General features: G+C 47.8%; 1 protein-coding gene across 3 annotated transcripts in view; it reads left to right on the forward strand.

Annotated features, from left to right (window-relative positions):
• The window catches only part of LOC119934250 (c-Maf inducing protein), a 318,415-nt gene that overhangs the window by 221,890 nt on the left and 74,444 nt on the right, over positions 1–22,081 (forward strand). For all 3 annotated transcript variants that reach the window (XM_038753682.1, XM_038753683.1, XM_038753684.1), the window contains exon 3: positions 5,303–5,353. In XM_038753682.1, coding sequence (XP_038609610.1) covers positions 5,303–5,353 — 51 coding nt within the window. The remainder of the gene's footprint in view (positions 1–5,302; positions 5,354–22,081) is intronic.

A 22,081-nucleotide genomic window follows, 5' to 3' on the forward strand; every position in this document is an offset into this window, starting at 1 on the left:
GAAGGGGGAGACAGGCAACAAAACGAAACATGTGGACAGGTGTCAAGTCATCAGAATCAATAGAAGTAAAGCTAGATGCACATCATTAACAAAATAAATAGAATAGTCAATATGGACAAGTCAAATAAATAGAGTAATAAATCTGTACAAACATATATACAGGTGCTGTGGGGAGGGGAAGGAGGTAGGGCAGGGGGGATGAGGAGAGGAAAGAGGGGGTTCAGTCTGGGAAAGGGGGCTCAGTCTGTCGGATATGAGGAGGAAGGGTGTTCCAGGCCAGAGGCAGGATTCATTCATTCATTCAATCATATTTATTGAGCGCTTACTGTGTGTAGAGCACTGGACTAAGCGCTTATGTGGATGAGAGGTCGGTGGCGAGATAGATGAGATGGAGGTACAGTGAGAAGATGAGCATTAGGGGAGCAGAGTGGCGAGGTAACCATCCCCCCTGCCCTACCTCCTTCCCCTCCCCACAGCACCTGTATATATGTTCGTCCAGATTTATTACTCTATTTATTTTACTTGTCCATATTTACTATTCTATTTATTTTGTGAATGCTGTGCATCTAGCTTTACTTCTATTTATTCTGATGACTTGACACCTGTCCACACGTTTGGTTTTGTTGTCTGTCTCCCCCTTCTAGACCGTGAGCCCGTTGGTGGGTAGGGACCGTCTCCACATGTTGCCAACTTGGACTTCCCAAGCGCTTAATCCAGTGCTCTGCACACAGTAAGCGCTCAATAAATACGATCGAATGAATGAATGAATGAGGGGGCAAAGTGATTGAGGGCTTTAAAGAATCGCTGTCATCCCGTTGCCACTTCTTTAGCCTCTTTCCAGCACATCCACCCGGGGCTGGGTGGGAGCCGTGCAGTCCTGCTGAGATTTCATGAATAAACTTTCATAAAGCTGCGTCTCCTCCCCGGCCCGTACGTGGTTGACTGCTCAGACGTCCCCCTCCCACAGAGGTTTTTATCATTTACCAAAAATGCCGCCATCCTCATTCTGGCTATAGCAAAATCATCCAGCCCTGTCCATATTAAGCAGAACTGTCCGTCCGTGTGTGTCTGTTGTCTGTCCCTCCCCTTCTAGACTGTGAGCCTGTTGTTGGGGTCTCTAGATGTTGACGACTTCTACTTCCCAAGCGCTTAGTCCAGTGCTCCGCACACAGTAAGCGCTCAATCAATACGACTGAATGAATGAACTGTTCAGAATTCTTACGGTGACGGCCAGTGAGGACATAGTTTTGATGCTTCCAAAGGTTGTGGCTTGTTGTCCAAAATTTAAGCAGCCAGGCTGACGTAAAAATCTGTAAAGGGCAGAGCAGCACATGCCTTCTTAGGGCTCTCTGCCCTCAGATTCTGCTGTGTGCGTAGAAAAGCTTGCATTTATCCACTTGATTTCGTTTATTCTCAATGGATGTCTTGTTCTCTTAATTAGGGACATTTTAGACACATAGGGAAAACATCAGGACGGGCAGTATAAATCTTTGTGAGGGGCTCTTCACTTGAGATAAATTAAATCTTTCGAAGGACTTGTTTTCTCAAGGTTCCCAGAGACCATTTCCTAACCATTGCAGGGAGCTTTTCATGGCTCCCCTCCCTCCCTCACTGGGCCCCCTCACCCAGTGGCCAAGGACTTTGGACCAGATAGAAAAAACCCTTTTCCCAGATTAGAGGGCTATTTTAGCCAAAGGAAACAGCAGCAACGTGGCTTAGTGGAAAGAGCATGGAGTCAGAGGACCTGTGTTCTAATCCCTGTGTTCTAATCTAATCTTGGAGAAGCAGCGTTGCTCAGTGGAACGAGGAGTCAGAGGTCAGGGGTTCAAATCCCGGCTCCACCAACTGTAAAGCTGTGTGACTTTGGGCAAGTCGCTTCACTTCTCTGGGCCTCACTTACCTCATCTGGAAAATGGGGATGAAGACTGGGAGCCCCCCGTGGGACAACCTGATCGCTGTGTAACCTCCCCAGCGCTTAGAACAGTGCTTTGCACGTAGTAAGCACTTAATAAATGCCATCGTCATCATTGTCATCATCATCCCTGCTCTGCCAATTTGACTGCTATATGACTTGGGGCAAATCACTTAACTTCTTTGTGCTTCACTTACCTCATATGTAAATGAGGTAAGTACTTTTTGTACTTTTGTACTTTTGTACTTCCCAAGTGCTTAGTACAGTGCTCTGCACATAGTAAGCTCTCAATAAATATGATTGATGATGATGATGATGATGTAAAATGGAGATTAAATCCTCCTCCCTCCAATTTAGACTGTGAGTCCCATATGGGATAGGGACTGTGTCCAACATAATACACTTGTGTCTACCCCAGTACTTGTACATATTTACTATTCTCTTGTACATATTTACTATTCTATTTAATTTGTTAATGATGTGCAGCTAACTTCACTTCTGTTTATTCTGATGACCTGATACCTGTCCACATGTTTTGTTTTGTTGCCTGTCTCCCCCTTCTAGACTGTGAGCCCGTTGTTGGGTAGGGGCCTTCTCTATATGTTGCCAACTTGTGCTTCCCAAGCGTTTAGTCCAGTGCTCTGCACACAGTAAGCGCTCAATAAATACGATTGAATGAATGAACAGTCCTTGACACATAATAAGCACCTAACAATTACCGTTAAAAACAAAACAGAAAACAAGGTAAACTGAGCTGCAAAGCTGGAGAGGCCAGACTGAGGTCATCCTCTGTGGCTTTTCCTTTCACTTTGGGACTTAGCCTGAAAAGTAACCTCACTCATTCTGCTTGCATGACTGAAGGGATTTGTTTGTTTTTCAATCCCAACATAGGTGGTAGACATGTTCCCTGCCCACAACGAACTTAGAGTCTAGGGAGTGGGGGAGACAGACATTAATATAACTAAATTACTGATTTGGGGCTTTGGGTGGGGTGGTAGACATGTTCCCTGCCCACAACGAACTTAGAGTCTAGGGAGTGGGGGAAACAGACATTAATATAACTAAATTACTGATTTGGGGCTTTGGGTGGGGTGAATGAAGGGTGCAGGTTTTTTGTAAAGAGTGTCAAAAAACAAGCCCATTTCTCTCTGACTCTCCAGAGGAAGCTCAGGTCTTGATGCCATCATCATCATCATTCATCCAATCGTATTTATTGAGCGCTTACTGTGTGCAGACTTTACTGTTCAGAATTATTCATCCTCAGGTCTCTGGTCTTTGTTCACTCCATAAATTTCCACCTAAAGCCCTTCAAAGGAAGGTCTGGGGCCTGATAGCATAACATTCACCATGACCGCCTTGGATGTTTAATCGGGCTCCCCGCTCACAAGCCTCACCCAGGGAAGCTTTCGGCCGAGAAGACAATGGTTCACTAATATACGTGTATTCATGTTTTCTGTTTCTGTGTCCAAAACCACTGTGCGTTACCCTTCAGAAGGAAGAAATTTCCTGGAGACGACAGATCGAAAAGTTTTGATATAGTCCCCCCCCGCCCACCCCAACCACCACCTTCTTTTCTAAACGTCAGCAATGTCACCTGATTTGTTAGTGGGCTAATGATGGAGAGCATTACCTGGGAAGCTACCGAAGAAGGCCTTTCCCGAGAGAGAGAAGGGCGTCTCTGGTCTGGCCGACGAAGCCCACCGCTGCTGAGCTCCGACCATTCCAGTTTCCCATTTCCAAGTACAGCTCTGAGCCCCCTACGTTAGCCAGTGGATTCCAGTTGCTTTTGTGTTTTCCCCTAGAGCCCGTTTTCCCCAAGCTGCCGGTTTAGCGGGTCACATTTCAGAATCTGCGCATCGTGAAGTGCCAGTTGTATTTCAACAGGCCATTAACGTTGGTTGGTGGCAGCTGTCCATGGAAATTCAGGGCGGGGGTTGCCGCAGGACTTGCTCTGGACGGCTCCGACATTAGAAAGTATTTCCAACCTTGATCGGTAGCTTAGGACCCAATTTACCTGGCTCTGTAAATTGGATCTGATGTTGCCTTGTGTTCAGATGGCAAGTGAAAGAAGCACTTGTAAGTTGCAGCATATCCAGAGCAGGCTGAAGAAGGGCTAAGTGAAGAATGCTAGAGACTGGCAAGAGCTATGACCTTTAGCTCACCTCCCTTCCGTGCCTCAGTTTCCTCATCTGTAAAATGAGGCCTAAATACCTGTTGACCCTTCTTCTGCGAGCCCCAGTTGGGACGGGGATGAGTCCGATCTGATCACCTTATCCCTACCCCGCTGCTTGACCTAAAGTCAGTGCTTAAGAAATGCCACTGTTATTGTTATCGTTGCTATTCTAATTATTATTATTATACTGGACGCACGGTGTGTCTGGGAGCCCAGGCTCCAGGGCCGGGGATGTGTTTGAGCAGCTGCTTAGCAGCACATCCTCTTGGGGTAGGGACGGGAAATCTCACTGCATGAGCGGAGCCCATCCTTCCTGGGTGGAGAGAATTGTGCTCGATGGGCTGTGTGTTTCCTAAGGAAAGGGATTGTTTAAAATTTAAATTATGAGTAAGGTCACTCCAGCCTGTTCAAACAAATGCATCAGGTTTCCCCTTTTCAGGAAAATGCATTGGTTTAACTTGGCAACCTTGGAGATCAAAGCTCTCCAGCTGGCAAGCCACAGTCATATTCAGCCCACCCCGCGGGTGCCGGTTAGAGTCGCAGGTGCTGAGCCCCTGGGGTTCCTTTTAAAAAAACAAAAAATTGAATTGACTTTACTAATTCATGGCTGACCTTCAACTCCCTTCTGCGTCGCCCTAACTTGCTGCCTTTATTCATCTCCCCTCCGTGCCCCACGACACTTAGGTCCATCTCTGTAATTGATTTATTTACATTAATGTCTGTCTCCCCTTCTAGACTTTACGCTTGTTGTGGGTAGAAAATGTGTCTGTTAGATTGTACTCTCCCAAACGCTTAATGCAGTGGTCGGCACACAGTAAATGCTTAATAAATACGATTGCCTGACTGACTGAATTGCATTCATTCACTCATTCACCTTGTAACCTCCCCAGTGCTTAGAACAATACTTTGCACACAGCGCTTAATAAATGTCATCATCATCATCATCATCATTCATTCAGTCGTATTTATTGATCGCTTACTGTGTGCAGACTTTACTGTTCAGAATTATTCATCCTCAGGTCTCTGGTCTTTGGTCACTCCATAAATTTCCACCTAAAGCCCTTCAAAGGAAGGTCTGGGGCCTGATAGCATAACATTCACCATGACCGCCTTGGATGTTTAATCAGGGTCCCCGCTCACAAGCCTCACCCAGGGAAGCTTTCGGCCGAGAAGACAATGGTCCACTAATATACGTGTATTCATGTTTTCTGTTGCAGGCCGCCAACAGCTACCTGAGGGATCAGTGGTTTCACTCCCTGCAGTGGAAGGTAGGTTCCTCGCTCGGTATTTACCTTCTGATTATAATGATTATCACAGGGTTAGGGAAGACATGCTAGTGGTGAAGTCTGTTACCATGTCCTTAGACAGGCCCGAGAGCTGGGCAGAACATGAAAGCCTTAACTTCCCAACCTTCTGCCCTATTGCGGTCACTCTTTTCCCACCCACGAAACTCTTTGATAACACGAAGCGTTGATGGAATAGTGTGATATAGGATGGTGGCCGGAGAGTCTGAAGTAGCAAAGAAAAAGAGAAGATAATCTGTGGTTCAGATGTAGGGAAGAGTAATTTACCCAGAGTTTGGCCTTGGGAAATCGAGGCCAGATGCCAGTGCTGTGATGAAGCAACGTGACCTAGTGGAAAGAGCTTGGACCTGGGAGTTAGAAGACCTAAATTCTAATCCCAGCTTCGCCGCTTGCCTGCCGTGTGACCTTGGGCAAGTCACTTAACTTCTCTGTACCTCCGTTTCTTCAACTGTAAAATGGGGATTCAATACCTCTTCTCTCCCTGACTGTAATCCCACGTGGATCAGGGATTGTGTCCGACCCGATTATCTCATATCTACCCCGGGACTTAGAACAGTGCGTGACACATAGTTAAACGCTTGAAAATACCAAAAGAAGAAATTGAAGAAAGTTGCCAATCGATGTAGGGATAGGTGCGGGGCGACTTTGGAGGAACTCTGTTCCCCTCTGATGAACATGCAAGGAGGGTTCTCTCAGCCTGTATTTATATGGCTCGTTGTTGGTACGTCCTCCACCCGTCCCGAGGTTAAAGAGCAGGGGGATGGATGGCTTGTAGCCTGAAAGTACCTTTTTGATGTCTCAAGATGAAGCAATGAAAGCGGGATTGTCTCGCACACAAAAGCTCTCTCTAACCAAGAGTCCAAGGCAGTAAAATCTCAGTCACCCATTCATTCACATTCTCCCCACCCCATCCCTGCAAAAGAACAGCCATCCCTGGGCCGTGACAATACATCTTCTGGCTCTTCGTTATCTCTCCCTATCCCACACTCCACCTGACCAGTTAGGGGTCAAAAATAGGAAATCATCATCATCAATCGTATTTATTGAGCGCTTACTATGTGCAGAGCACTGTACTAAGCCCTTGGGAAGTACAAATTGGCAACATATAGAGACAGTCCCTACCCAACAGTGGGCTCACAGTCTAAAAGGAAATGGAGGAAGAACTGGTTGCAGCTCCACAAGGCTTCACCTTGAGGCCCTTTGGGAGGGATGGATGGAGGAAGAGATGGAGGGAGAGTTGGAGGGAGAGCTGGAGACCGGCCATGAAGGGCTAGAAACAGTCAGTGATATTCCAGCTCTATTTAGGGGGGGCATTGTAGAACAAATTTCTAAAACCTTCTTTAGGGCTGGAGTCTCTCAGCAAGCAACTCCCATTTTATCCAACAACCCTGCGGCTGAAGGAAGTGTCAATGCCCCATTCCCTAGGCTGAGAAATCAATAATCCTCCGGAGCTCCTCCCTGGATAAAGAGGAAAGCCCAGAAAGGGATGGGTTGGCAGTTTATCTTGGTCCTATGGTGGCCTCTTCCCATTCAGACTTTACCCGAAATATGTAGAAATGCATGGAAATCCACATGAGCTAGACTTTATGCCACTTTCCCAGTTGAAGAAACCTGTGCTGGCCACATCCAGCGTGAGGAAACAGGCAAGAGGTTCATAGGGAAGAGAACTTCACTGAGTTCAACTTGTTTGAACTTCTATTCTCAAGGACACTAAATGGGTCATTGCTGTTCGTAGTCTTGGCAAGATGAGGGTGAATAATTTGTTGGACTCATGCCTGCTTACTAAGCCAGTAGCTGTCTTCGAACTTTTTTGGTGTTTTTTAACTTTTCATAAAGAAGGCAAGGGCTGAATAGATGCTATTATCATACAGTATTTAGGAACGGCAGCTGGCTCACAACAGTTAAGGTGGTAATAACCAGAGGTTCTGAAAGAACATCGGCTAGTCTTTGCGGATGCCGTTAGGATGACATCTCATCCGTGTTGCACTTTGGAAACATCAGAGTTTACTGCCAAGTTAAGGCTCACGTTGAAAGTTGTTTGGGAGAGCAGCTAATTGATCATAAGAGGGTGATAAATCTGATGAACGTCTTGCGTGAACATACTGTGCCTTTCATCCCAGGGGATCTTAAAGCACTTTATTACTTAATAGGGCGATTTGCAAGTGAATGGGGGAAAATAAAAACGAACTTGCCTCCAAACCATTGGACATTTCTTCTCTCGGGTACCATGTAGGATCCTCTAACCACGCTCAAAGACCCTACCGAGGCAGAAAGTGAGGAAGGCATTTTCTGCTCAGAATCTCAGGGAGCATTTAGAAAGACCAAGTATCTGTTTTATGTCAGGTCCAACCCAGGGCTTGGAAGTTAATTTCCCAAATTTTCTGAAGAATGTTGTGGGATTTTTAATGGCTACTAGTGGTCAGTAACTTGGATTCCAGGACCTCTCCAAATGGACAGGCCTTCTTAAAATAATAGTTGTGAACCCCCTGAGAAACGGGGACCATATCTGACGCCCACCTGTGAATTCCCTCGCAGCGCTTAGTTCAGCGTTCTGGGTGGGCATGGTAGTGTTTAATAAATACTCTTACTATTACTAAGATTATGCTGGATCATTGGTAGGTCAGCAAGGCTAATAATTTGAAACTAATTTCGTGCAAAGCCAGTGCCACCTAAATATTTGGCGTATCGTACCATTCCTGGGTCACGTACTGGCGTTGAAGGTTATCAGTCAGTCAGACAATATTCATTCACTCATTTTTATTGAGCACTTACCATGTGCAGAGCACTGTACCAGGAGCTTGGGAGAGTACAATACAACAATAGACACATTCCCTGCCCACAACAGGCTTACAGTCTAGAGTGGGGGAAACAGACATCAATAAAAAATAAAGAAATTATAGATATGGACATAAGTGCTGTGGGGCTGGGAGCAGGGAAGAGCAAAGGGAGCAAGTTAGAGAAGCAGCGTGGCTCAGTGGAAAAGAGCCCGGCCTTTGGAGTCAGAGGTCATGGGTTCAAACCCCGGCTCCTCCAATTGTCAGCTGTGTGACTTCGGGCAAGTCACTTAACTTCTCTGGGTCTCAGTTGCCTCAGTTGTAAAATGGGGATTAAGACTGGGAGCCCCCCATGGGACAACCTAATCACCTTGTAACCTCCCCAGCACTTAGAACAGGGCTTTGCACATAGTAAGCGCTTAATAAATGCCATCATGAAGTCACGGCGATGCAGAAGGGAGTGGGAGAAGAGGAAAGGAGGAGCTTAGCCTGAGAAGGCTTCTTGGAAGTGATGTTTCTTCAATAAGGCTTTGAAGCAGGGGAGAGTAATGTTTATGTTAAACAATTATTATTAAACAATAATGTTCAATAGACATAAGCTGACTCCGTTGGACTCTCCCAAGCGCTTAGTACAGTGCTCTGCACACAGTAAGCGCTCAATAGATACGACTGATTGATTGATTGATTGCCTGTCGGACTTGACGAGGAAGAGTGCTCCAGGCCAGAGGCAGGATGTGGGCTAGGGGTCAGCAGCAAGACGGGCGAGGTTGAAGCACAGTGAGGAGGTTAGCCCTAGAAGAGCGAAGTTCATTCAATTGTATTTATTGAGCGCTTACTGTGTGCAGAGCACTGTACTAAGCGCTTGGGAAGTACAAGTTGGCAATCAATCTATCAATTGTATTTATTGAGCGCTTCCTGTGTTCAGAGCATTGTACTAAGCGCTTGGGAAGTCCAAGTTGGCAACATATAGAGACGGTCCCTACCCAACAGTGGGCTCACAGTCTAGAAGGGGGAGACAGAGAACAAAACAAAACGTATTAACAAAATAAAATAAATAGAATAAATATGTACAAATAAAATAAATAAATACATAGAGTAATAAATACATAAATAAAGCGAAGTATGTGAGCTGAGTACCTACTCTGTGGAGAGCACTATTTCAGGCCCTTAGAAAAGTACAGCTGAGTTAATCTTCATTCATTCATTCAATTGTATTTATTGAGCGCTTACTGTGTGCAGAGCACTGGACTAAGCGCTTGGGAAGTCCAAGTTGGCAACAAATAGAGAGGGTCCCTACCCAACAGTGGGCTCACAGTCTAGAGGCAAATAGACATAAACATAATAATGTTTATGTTAATTATTGTTAAACAATAATGTTTAATAGACATAAACTGACTCCGTTGGACTCTCCCAAGTGCTTATTACAGTGCTCTGCACACAGTAAGCGCTCAATAAATACCACTGATGGACTGATAATCCTTGCCTTCAAGTAGTTTGTAATCCAGAGTGGGAGACAGGCATTTAAATAATTTGCAAATAGGGAGAAAGAGAAGGGGATATGTTCAGTTGCCGCGTATCCAGTGGAATGCATTCATTCATTCATTCATTCAAGCGTATGTATTCATTCATTCAGTCAGTCGTATTTCTTGAGCGCTTACTGTGTGCAGAGCACTGTTCTAAGCGCTTGGGAAGTCCAAGTTGGCAACATACAGAGACGGTCCCTACCCAACAGCGGGCTCACAGTCTAGAAGGGGGAGACAAACAAAACAAAACAAACCACATTAACAAAATAAAATAAATAGAATATTAAATATGTACAAGTAAAATAAATAGATTAATAAATCTGTACAAACATATATACAGGTGCTGTGGGGAGGGGAAGGAGGTAAGGTGGAGGGGTTGGGGAGGGGGAGTGCTGTATGCAGAGCACTATATTAAGCGCTTGGGAAGTCCAAGTTGGCAACATATAGAGACGGTCCCTACCCAACAATGGGCTCACAGTCTAGAAACAGTGCATGCTTGGAGGGAGATATAGTAGGCTCTGCCCCCTCATAAGAGCACATTAACTGTTTTTGTCCGTGCTTGACAACTCGCTTCCTCCCGGTCCAGGAGGGTAAGAAGTGACCACGCCGGTTTCATCATCATCATCATCATCAGTCGTATTTATTGAGCGCTAACTGTGTGCAGAGCACTGTACTAAGCACTTGGGAAGTACGGTCTTCCTGACCATGGGGGCATCCGGAGAACCTGTGTGAGCTGGGGACCCTCTGACTAAAGGGAAAGACCACGCTTGAAAACTGGGAGCGCCCGGAATATTGGGGGGGGGGAGGTTCACTGTCCGTGAAATCAACCGGATTCTTAATTAGCGGCATTAATCCCCAGTCGGTGCCTCTGAACGGGCCACGTGGATATCCGAAGGGTATTCAACGCTGCTCCCTCTAGAACCACAACCATTTTCATCTTGTTGTATGTAGCAAGGTCCAGCGTAATATTTCTTGACCGCATTTTAGGGGAACAGTTCAGAAGTAGGAACTTAAGTCTGAGAAAAATTTACACTGAAATACTTCCCCAGCAGCGTTTCAGAGATTGGGCAGGATGGAATTACCCCTTCACTCCGAAGAAAGAACAGTGAAATTTCTTAGCAGTGCCACTTCACACCTGCGGAAGTTGAATACATTTTTTCATTCTAATTCAATAACCATATATCAAAGCTCATAAGACTCTTTTTTCATACGGCTTCATAAAATTTACAAGTCCTGCGCTCCTTTGGAGTCGTGCCGTTAATTCTCACAATTTACAACAGGAAATCCCCCAAAAGCCTGTTCTGTAATCAATCAATCAATCGATCAATCATATTTAGTGAGCGCTTACTGTGTGCAGAGCACTGGACTAAGCGCTTGGGAAGTCCAAGTTGGCAACATATAGGGACAGTCCCTACCCAACAGTGGGCTCACAGTCTAGAAGGGGGAGACAGAGAACAAAACCAAACAAATTAACAAAATAAAATAAATAGAATAAATATGTACAAGTAAAATAAATAAATGAATGCAACACTTAAAATCAAAATGCTTTGACTCCCTTTGCCTAAATGGAGAATAAGCTCACATCAACTTGTACTTCCCAAGCGCTTAGTACAGTTCTCTGCACACGGTAAGCGCTCAATAAATACGATTGAATGAATCAATGAATGAATTAATTTTTACTTGTTTTCAGAAAAGGCACCATTTGGAGAATTAAGCCATCACCAAAGGGTGGAGAGACCTAACTGTGCTAATACGTCGCACAAGTCCTTTGTGTTTCTAGATGCCTCTGCTGACAGTGAAATTTATCCATGTGTGCAGATGTGGTTGAAGGGACTGATGTGTGAGCAACGTTCCCTTTTTAGTACAGTGCTCTGCACACAGTAAGCGCTCAATAAATACGATTGATGATGATGATGATGCTCTGGGTACATGGAAAGATTAGCATGTTCTGCATCGCGGTATTTCCCGTTTGCCTCCTCTTCGTACCACGATCTTCCCGCCCCGATCCTGATTACCTTCTAGACCGTGAGCCCGTTGTTGGGTAGGGACCGTCTCTATCTGCTGCCGATTTGTACTTCCCAAGCGCTTAGTCCAGTGCTCTGCACACAGTAAGCGCTCAATAAATACCACTGAATGAATGAATGACCACGTGCCGAGCTGGTCTTTCAGTTACAAGCCTTTCTCGGTGTTTGAGGTCATGTTGCACTTTGTCTGTAAAACACTCGGCCCTTCCCTGTTTCTAGTTACCTCAGTACATTCAATAAGGTGCTCTGCACACAGTAAGTGAGTAGCTTGGCTCTTTGTGGGCAGGGAATGTATCCACCAATTGTGTTACATTGTACTCTCCCAAGTGCTTAATACAGTGCTCTGCACTTAGCACTCAATAAATACCATTGATTGATTGATTGATCACCAGTCAACCCGTTTTTTCCCATGGCTTCTGTTTGGCTTCCAAAAAAATTCATTCATTCATTCAATCGTATTTATTGAGCACTTGCTGTGTGCAGAGCACTGTACTAAGCACTTGGGAAGTCCAAGTTGGCAACATATAGAGACAGTCCCTACCCAACAGCGGGCTCACAGTCTAGAAGGGGGAGACAGACAACAAAACAAAACATATTAACAAAATAAAATAAGTAGAATAAATATGTACCAAGTAAAATAAATAAATAGAGTAATAAATCCGTACAAACATATGTACATATATGCAGGTGCTGTGGGGAAGGGAAGGAGGTAAGACAGGGGATGGAGGGGGGAGGAGGGGGAGAGGAAGGAGGGGGCTCAGTCTGGGATGAGTTGTATCCACTGATCCGGGTGGGCAGGGAAGAGAGAAGGAGCGGGGATAGAGTGGGAATGGCTGCTCCTCTTTCTGCCTGAGCTTCAGCCTCCTAGTTTTTTATTTTATTTTATTTATGATATTGTTAAGCGCTTACTACGCGCCAAGCGCTATTCCATGCACTGGGGTAGATGCAAGCTAATCAGTTTGGACACAGTCCCTGTGCCACATTAGGGCTCACAGTCTTAATCTCCATTTTACAGCTGAGGTCATTAGGGCATAGAGAAATGAAGCGACCGCCCAATTAAGCAGACAAGTGGCAGAGCTGGGATTAAAACCTAGGTCCTTCCGATGCCCGGGCCTGTGTTTTATCCATTAGGCCACCCGGCTTCTGCACCAGCTTCGTGCCTGCGGCCACTGTCCGCCACTCAGGTGGAGAGGGACTAGGGAGCAGCTCAGCTGGACCCTTTCCCTCCAGTGAGGTTCCCAATCAATCAGTCGTATTTATTGAGCATTTACTGTGTGCAGAGCCCTGTACTAAGTGCTTGGGAAGTACAAGTTGGCCACATATAGAGACGGTCCCTACCCAACAGTGGGCTCACAGTCCCAGTACCTTTGAATGTCCCTGGGGTAATTCCTCCTTTGATCATGGAGCTTGCTCCCTTCCTCCGGGTCTGTCTGGGAAAGAAAACCCTACAAAGGACCGCACTAGGGCACCACAGGGTTTTTCTCGAAGGTTGCGACTGGACAGACGGACATACGGGTTATTTCATAAGCCCCGAAGTGGGTTGGGTTGGAGGGTAATTTGAACTGAATGGGAGCAGGCCTTGTGTATCCTGTGGAGTTTCTAGACCGTAAGCGTGTTAGGGGCAGGGAATCTGTTTGCTAATTCTGTTGTATTGTACTCTCCCAAGTGCTTGGTACGGTGCTCTGCACATAGCAAATCAATCAATCAATCAATCAGTCGTATTTATTGAGTGCTTACTGTGTGCAGAGCCCTGTACTAAGCGCTTGGGAAGTACAAGTTGGCCACATAAAGAGACGATCCCTACCCAACAGTGGGCTCACAGTCCCAGTACCTTTGAATGTCCCTGGGGTAATTCCTCCTTTGATCATGGAGGTTGCTCCCTTCCTCCGAGTCTGTCGGGGAAAGAAAACCCTACAAAGGACCGCATTAGGGTACCACAGGGTTTTTCTCAAAGGTTGCGACTGGACAGACGGACAGACGGGATATTTCATAAGCCCCAAAGTGGGTTGGGTTGGAGGGCAATTGGAACTGAATGGGAGCAGGCCTTGTGTATCCTGTGGAGTTTCTAGACTGTAAGCATGTTAGGGGCAGGGAACCTGTTTGCTCATTCTGTTGTACTCTCCCAAGTGCTTAGTACGGTGCTCTGCACATAGCAAATCAATCAATCAATCAGTCGTATTTATTGAGCACTTACTGTGTGCAGAGCACTGTACTAAGCGCTTGGGAAGTACAAGTTGGCAACATATAGAGACGGTCCCTACCCAACAATGGGCTCAAATGCTCAATAAATACCATTATTTATGATATTATTATACCATTGTTATTTATATTATTATTATACCATTATTTATGGTATCAGTCAATTGAGTTTTGGATTGATGGATTGATTGATGGAGTGATGGATTGATGGATGGATCTGCACACAGTAAGCGCTCAGTAAATACGATTGAACGAATGAATGGTTATCAAATACCACAGGTATTATTATCATTATCATCATGTACATAATGGCTGGGGGGTGGGATGAATAGGGGGAACAGACTGGTCTAGGCCAGGGTTGCTCTAAATCCTAAATGCCTCAGATCCTATTTCATTCTTGCTAGAGAGCCAGAGCCCCAAATTGACCTCTACCAGGGAATGACAGAAACACCGTTTGAGAGTGAACAGGGCTGTTGGTTGTCCTCCCTTCGTCATTTTTCGTTTTGAAATGCGTGCTTTGATGGATTTAGGTTTGTCTCCTAAAACCTTTGCGGGGCACCGTAAAAGCCCACCAACGAGGAGCCAGCCGACAACACAAACCATCAGGGCGGGGCTTCCTGATTATAGTGCCAGGATCCGGCCCTTTGACAGTTATTCAGAACAGATGGAGAAGGGAGTCGAGAGAAGAGGCTCTCCCAAAAACAAAGCTGGGACTGGTCCCCTAAGATCCAGGACTCAAGGTGTCCGGTTCCCTTCATATCCCCACTTTGGGTTGGAAATGTTGGCAGACTTCTCAAAGTGCACTCCCCTTTCCAGTAACCTTCCCCCTCAGAGAAACACATGCGTGCACATTAACACACACGTGCACCCACACAAAGAAGCTGGAAGACGCCTCACCTTTTTGCCTGTCAGGGAGACCAAACACTAGCCTAGGCTACTGTTGGTAGTAGCAATTCTGATATTCATTTTCTCCTTTCGGTGTTCTTCCCCATGTAACGTGTCTTCAGGACAACTAAATTACTGTTATTACAAGGATAAATGGAGTCTGTGTGCAAAGTCTGTAAAAGATTTCCCCCCCCCCCAAATGAAATTTGACACTTGATTGGAAACAAGGCCGCTCTATATCATTTTATTTTTCCTAATTTTTAGCTAGGAAGGACAATTAGCTTAGCAATTGTCCATCACTCAGCCCAAAGCAGGGGTGGGCAGAAAGGGGAACGGAGAGGCAGAGTGACAGGCAAAGGATAAGAATAAAATTAGGAGGAGGAGGAGGACGGTGATGTTAATTTCCAGGGAATATTTGAAGAGGCACAAATGGGATAATACAGGTAGACAGAGTGACCCGGGAGTTGAGAGAGGGGAAGTGATGGAAAGAAGGTTGGGGGCTTGGAGGGGTTGGAGGGGACACAGGACAGGAATGGGGACGGACTTGGTGGACAGGGTCCCTGAAGCCAAAGAGGAAAAAGGACGAGAAGGTGAAAGGAGAAAGGCATGAAAAGCTCACCGTGGGCAGGGAATGTGTGTGTTGTTGTATTGCACTCTTCCAAGAGCGTAGTACAGTGCTCTGCCCACAGTAAGTGCTCAGTAAATACGATTGAATGAAAAGGAGGAGGCAGAATGGACAGTCAGGGAACAGAGGCGAAAGGCAGAGGAAGGGAGGCTCAGAGGAATAGAGCGACAGAAGAGAGGGCAGGTAGCCGGACAGAGAAGGAGTACCACAATCAGTCAATCAATCAATCAATCGTATTTATTGAGTGCTTACTGTGTGCAGAACACTGTACTAAGCGCTTGGGAAGTACAAGTTGGCAACATATAGAGACAGTCCCTACCCAACAGTGGGCTCACAGTCTAGAAGGGGGAGACAGAGAACAAACCAAACATACTAACAAAATAAAATAAATAGAATAGATATGTACAAGTAAAATAAATAGAGTAATAAATATGTACAAACATATCTACATATATACAGGTGCTGTGGGGAAGGGAAGGAGGTAAGATGGGGGGATGGAGGGGGGACGAGGGGGAGAGGAAAGAAGGGGCTCAGTCTGGGAAGGCCTCCTGGAGGAGGTGAGCTCTCAGTAGGGCCTTGAAGGGAGGAAGAGAGCTAGCTTGGCGGACCACAAGAAAGTAGAGAGCAGTCTAGAGTCCCCTTTAGACTGTAAGCTCCTTGTGGCCAGGGACTGTCTGTTATATTGTTATATTGGACTCTCCCAAGCACTTAGTACAGCACTCTGCACACAGTAAGTGGTCAATACATACAACTGATTGAACACTGATGGGGAGATGGAGGACGAGTCCATTGTCTTTCAGACTTGAATGAAGAATGGGGAACTCAACGGGCTGGTTGATGATGTTTTCTGATTTGCCCTCCATGGCCTGGGCCTCGGTTGCCCTTTCCAGAGCATGGGGAACCCTGGGAGGGAGGTGCCTTGCCCTAGGGACCTCCCCCAAAGCCCTCTGCAGCAGCGTCTGTGCCTTTGAGACCCTGGCACCGTTCCCCAGGTGAGGCAAGCTGCTCTCTCTGACATCACTGATGATGCCCTGGGCACAGAAGTCAGTTACGAAACCCGTTACGGGGGGTTGGGTGGTGTAGAACCGATTACAGTGGGTCAACCTGAAACAAAAAACCTTTTGGTATTTCTAGAGGGGAGAAAGAGACTAAATTTGACCGAGTTCTGAATGGGCAAAACCAAATCACCTCGAGGACAGCTCCCTTTCGATTGGCTTTTGCGTGGCTCAGACAAGAACCGGTCTAATTAGCAACACCGCCTGCTTGGACTGTAGAGCTTGAGCAGCTTCTCTCTCCATCTTCCAAATGGGCAGCTTTTCAAATTAGGCCTGTTGACTTAGAGCCTCTGCCCTCCTGTACTGGGCTTAAGTCAGATCCCTCATTTCTTCACATCTGAGGAACCTCGGGTGGGTCTACCCCATGCCTCCAGTTCAGGCACCCAGGAGTCCAGAGAACTAGCGGTTGCGCCTGAGAAGGTAGAGTTGAAATGGCAAAGAAACGGCACTCTTCCTCCAAGCAGCCACAGCATAGGGAAGCCGCTTGTGTTTGACACAGCTTAAATGCCCTTTCTCGTCTTAAGTCCTGGAGCACTGTACTGTGTCTCTTTTCTTTCCTTTCACCTAAGCCTTTAGTCCTCAACTTACTGCCGAATGTCATTTGTTTTACCTAGAGTAAAACAGCCTGCCCTCTCCCCAACTCTCTGACAGTCCAACCCGATTAGGTTGTATCTACCCCAGAGCTTAGAACAGAGCCTGTAACAAATGTTTTTTTTTAAAAAAAGCAGGATGCTGGTCTTTGTGGACCCAAGCTAGAGGGCCAGTGAGAGTTGGGCAGTGGGGGAGGTGCCCTGTCTCCTCCCCTAGGGAGGGGAGGTCCATTCTACCCGGACTTCCCGAGGAGCTGGGCCCCACAGTGGTCTCCAGGCCCTTTCCTCTACCTTGCCCTCCCTATGATGGAGGTTTCTCCGCATCTTGCTACTCTTCCTCCTCTTCCCCTCTCGCCTCCCCCAAGGCCCTCAGTCAGGGGCAGAGGGGAGGATGCTAATGGACTAACACTGTCTGCAGCAGCGCTTTGTCGAGTAACCAAATCACTTCACTCCCACTAATCCCTTCTGGAGGGACTCCAGAAGTGGCTCTGGAACTCCAGTTCCAACGAGCGAGGGTGGCAGCTTGGTATTTCGATCACTGCGGGCTCCTGACCATGCCGCCTTCTGGCTTGCGCCCCAGGCAGCCTCCCTACTCATCCCATCTTCATCAGGAGAGGTGGCAGAGAGGGCTTGGTCTTCCTGCTCCCAGGAGGCCAGGTTGCCAGTGAAGGAGAGATTCAGACTCACGTTTATTGAACTTTCTGACCCGTTGCCTAGGTTCCATACCCGTTGGGTACCAATGGTGAATAAAGTTGTGGGTTTGGGGCTCCGTGGCCCAATCTGAACTGATGTTAGCCATTTCGGAATGACATCCCAGCCTGTTAGGGTGGGATAGAGCAGCTAATGTCACACCCTGCACCTGTCTCCCCTTCTTACTCAGGCTTCTCCCTGCCTCCCTTTGCAGTGGGGGGGAAAGTAGATTCTCAGCACCATGGGAAAGGGTGTCCCTGCACCCATTCTTGACACTCACACAAGAGTCTTGTCCTCCAATCCTCCTCCAGTCCCGGACGCCCTAGGAGGGGCGGTGCAGAAGGTGGGATGATGGAGATAGATACTCAAGCCTTGGCCAAGACTTGTGGTTCATGAACTTGACTGACAGCTGCCTGTACATTGGCCCGAAAAGCAGTGTGGCCTAGTGGAAAGACCCCAGGCCTGGGAGTCCGAAAGACCCGGGTTCTGATCCCAGCTCTGCCACTTGTCTGCTGTGTGACCCTGAGCAAATCACTTCACCTCTCTCTGCTTCAGTTCCCTCGTCTGTAAAGTGGGGATTAAGTTTGTGAGCCCCGTGGGGGACAGGGTCTGTGTCCAGTCTGATTAGCTAGCTGGTATCTGCCCCGTCCCTTATTACAGTGCCTTGCACACAGTAAGCACCTAAGAAATATCATAAAAAACAAAAAAAACGCTTGAGAAGGGGGCCCAGGCGCAGCTGAGCCGGAGCTTCCCTAGAACCCAGGACCCAGACGGTGGGGGAGGACCGCCACTCTCCCCCGCCCCGTCGCTCAGGAAGCCATATCGGTGAGACCTCCGAAGCCCCGGGGAGGGGAGATGCAAGCAGAGGAGCTTATATTGATAATGACGTGTTGGATGGATTTTCAAACAAGCAAAAGGAGCCTCTCCACCAATTACCGGGAGCCAGCCGCAGCCGGGGAGCTTGGCTAGAAATGTGTCCAGCGGGAGTTGGAAAATTCCACCGCGTGAAATAACTCCTCAAAACCGTGTTTAGTTTCTCAAGAAGCAAACTCTGGAACCGCGCTGGCTCCGAGCTGGGCCGACGCGGAGGATTTGCCAGTTTGAAGCATGGAGCCGGAGCGGGAACGGGAGACAGGAGCGCGGCCTCGTTTGCCAAGAGGAAATGGAAACAGGGATGGAAGATTGAAGGGAATGCGAGAGGCCGTTGCCTGCCAAAGGGATGCCTGCGTAGTACACCGTGGAGGCCGATGATGATGAGCGAAGCCCCGGAGGCCCAAGGAGGACATGAGGGATGGTCCTTGGTGGTCACGGGTTTGGGCGGCTGCTGCGGAGCTATTGTGCCTTTGTGCTAAAGGGAGCCAGATGCAAAATCTGCAGGCGGAACAGGTGTTCACGTGAATTTTCTAGCACCTCTTCCTCCACACACCATCACAGCACAGTGCCCTGTGCACAGTTATCAGTCAATCAATGGAATTTATTGAGTGCTTACCATATGCGGAGCGACGTATTTGGGAGAGTACGATATAATAGAGTTGGTGGACATGATCCCTGCCCACAAGGAGCTTACAGTCTACAGAGGGAGATGAGCTTTAAGTTAGTTACAGAGAGGGGAACAGTAGAGTATAAGGCTATTCACATAAGTGCTCCGGGGCTGGGGTAGTATTAAAGTGCTGTTATTGTTATTAATAATAATAACAATAATAGTTATTACTATAATAATAGTACTTGTTAAGTACTATGTGCCAAGCACTGTCCTAAGTGCTGGGTTAGGAATACAATCATAATAATAATGATGGCATTTATTAAGCGCTTACTATGTGCAAAGCACCGTCCTAAGCGCTGGGGAGGTTACGAGGTGATCAGGTTGTCCCACGGGGGCTCTCACAGTCTTAATCCCCATTTTCCAGATGAGGTCACTGAGGCCCAGAGAAGTGAAGTGAGCTGCCCAAAGTCACACAGCTGACAGTTGGCGGAGCCGGGATTTGAACCTCTGAGGTCTGACTCCAAAGCCCGGGCTCTTTCCACTGAGCCAGGCTGCTGCCCCAATAATCAGGTTGGGCTCAGTCCCTGTCCCTCAGGGGGCTCACAGTCTAATATTTATTACCCAAGCCCCAGTCTAGAGCCCTATACTGATGACTTCCAGTCCAGAACTGTAGGGCTTTATAAACTCCCCCTTGAAGGGATGGTAATAATACCAAACAGGCTAGCATGGAGGCTTTGGTAGGGTGCGCGATTGATCATCGATAATAGTTATTGAGTGTCCACTGGGTCCTCTAGACTAAGCTCGTTGTGGGCAGGGAATGCGCCTGTTGTATTGTTGCGTTGTACCCTCCCAAGTGCTTAGAACAGTGTTAGGCACACAGTAAGCACTCAATAAATACGATTGATCAATTGATTGAACAGAGCATTACAGGGTGGTAGGGAGAGTGAGCCCGCTGTTGGGTAGGGACCGTCTCCATATGTTGCCAACTTGTAATTCCCAAGCACTTAGTACAGTGCTCTGCACACAGTAAGCGCTCAATGAATACGATTAAATAAATGAATGAATGAGAGAATGAAATTAAAATCGCAACCCCCTCCCCACCCCTCGCCCCCCGCAAGGCAGTTTGGTTGGGGCTTCCGTCTTTTTGGAGGGCCTTGGGGTCCAGCTTTGACCCCACTGTTGGGCTAGTGGCCTCTTGTGATTGCCCTTCAATCCATCAACTATATGGGCGTGTCCGTGGCCCCTCCTCTGGCCCACGATACGATGAGAGGTCGGTACGTGATGTCATGATGTTGTTCCGAACAGGCGGGTGGCAGTGTGACCCTGGCCCGGCCACAGTTCGTTCTGCTCCAGCAGGAAACTCCCGGGCCAGGTCAGGCGGTCCCCATTGCATCCCACGGTCCGTTGCCAAGGGATTTCCTTCTCTCGCCACTTCTATCCTCTCTCGCTTCCGGAGAAGCCTCTGGAGCCGTTCTCCTCTTCGTAGAGTATGCGATCTGCTGTTACCGGAGAACTTGAAGCCAGCTGCAGGGTGGAGAAGAAAGGGAGGGAGAAGGGGCCTGGAGGAGAGGGCAGATGGTGGCTGTTGTGGGAGAGAGTGGAGCGGGCCGTGGGGAGGAGCCGGAAAAGGGCAGGTGCCTTGTGGCTGGCCAGTTCAGGTGGGAACCTCCCAAGGGAGCTCCCGTGTGGCCCCATTGACGCACAAACTCCCGCTTTCTCTCTCCACCCTGGGAATGAGGGGTGGAGTCAGGCTCCCGATTTGGATTCCCGCTGGCCGCACCGGGGCTAACTGCTCCGAGTCGGGGGTCTCCCCGGGTTTGGTCTTCTCTTCCTCTTCTCTTCCAGCCAGAGTGGAAGCCGTGAGGGGGACAGGGGCTGCTTTCCACCATCTTGCTTCCCTCCAGGGGGAGAGCCTGGAAAGTGCTAGCCTCCCACTCTCCCTCTTGGATTCTCCAGGGTTCCAGGCTTGACCCCACTTGAGGGGGCCCAGCGCTCAGGGGCAGCGCCAGTTAGGTCCATGCTGAAAGCCTGGCGGGGAAGGCCTTGTCCGGGAGGAGCCTGGGGAAATGTATGAGTGCGGTGGTGGGGATGCACCTGCGATTGAACAAACTTCAAAAACATTCCCAAGCGCTTAGTACAGTACAGTGCTCCTCACCCTGGGCTTCAAGGCTGTCCATCACCTCGCCCCCTCCTACCTCATCTCCCTTCTCTCCTTCTCCAGCCCAGCCCGCACCCTCCGCTCCTCCGCCGCTAATCTCCTCACCGTACCTCGTTCTCGCCTGTCCCGCCATCGACCCCCGGCCCACGTCATCCCTCGGGCATGGAATGCCCTCCCTCTGCCCATCCGCCAAGCTAGCTCTCTTCCTCCCTTCAAGGCCCTACTGAGAGCTCACCTCCTCCAGGAGGCCTTCCCAGATTGAGCCCCTTCCTTCCTCTCCCCCTCGTCCCCCCTCCATCCCCCCCATCTTGCCTCCATCCCTTCCCCACAGCACCTGTATATATGTATATATGTTTGTACATATTTATTACTCTATTTATTTTACTTGTACATATCTATTCTATTTATTTTATTTTGTTAGTATGTTTGGTTTTGTTCTCTGTCTCCCCCTTTTAGACTGTGAGCCCACTGTTGGGTAGGGACTGTCTCTATATGTTGCCAATTTGTACTTCCCAAGCGCTTAGTACAGTGCTCTGCACATAGTAAGCGCTCAATAAATACAATTGATGATGATGGTGATGATGCTCTGCACACCGTAAGCACTCAATAAATACGATTGAATGAATGAATTAGGCCCAGCCTGTTCCCGTAAGGAGCTTACAATCTATCAGGGGCAGACAGGCAGA

This window comes from Tachyglossus aculeatus, chromosome 11 (genome assembly GCF_015852505.1).
Source record: "Tachyglossus aculeatus isolate mTacAcu1 chromosome 11, mTacAcu1.pri, whole genome shotgun sequence".
Taxonomy (NCBI): domain Eukaryota; kingdom Metazoa; phylum Chordata; class Mammalia; order Monotremata; family Tachyglossidae; genus Tachyglossus; species Tachyglossus aculeatus.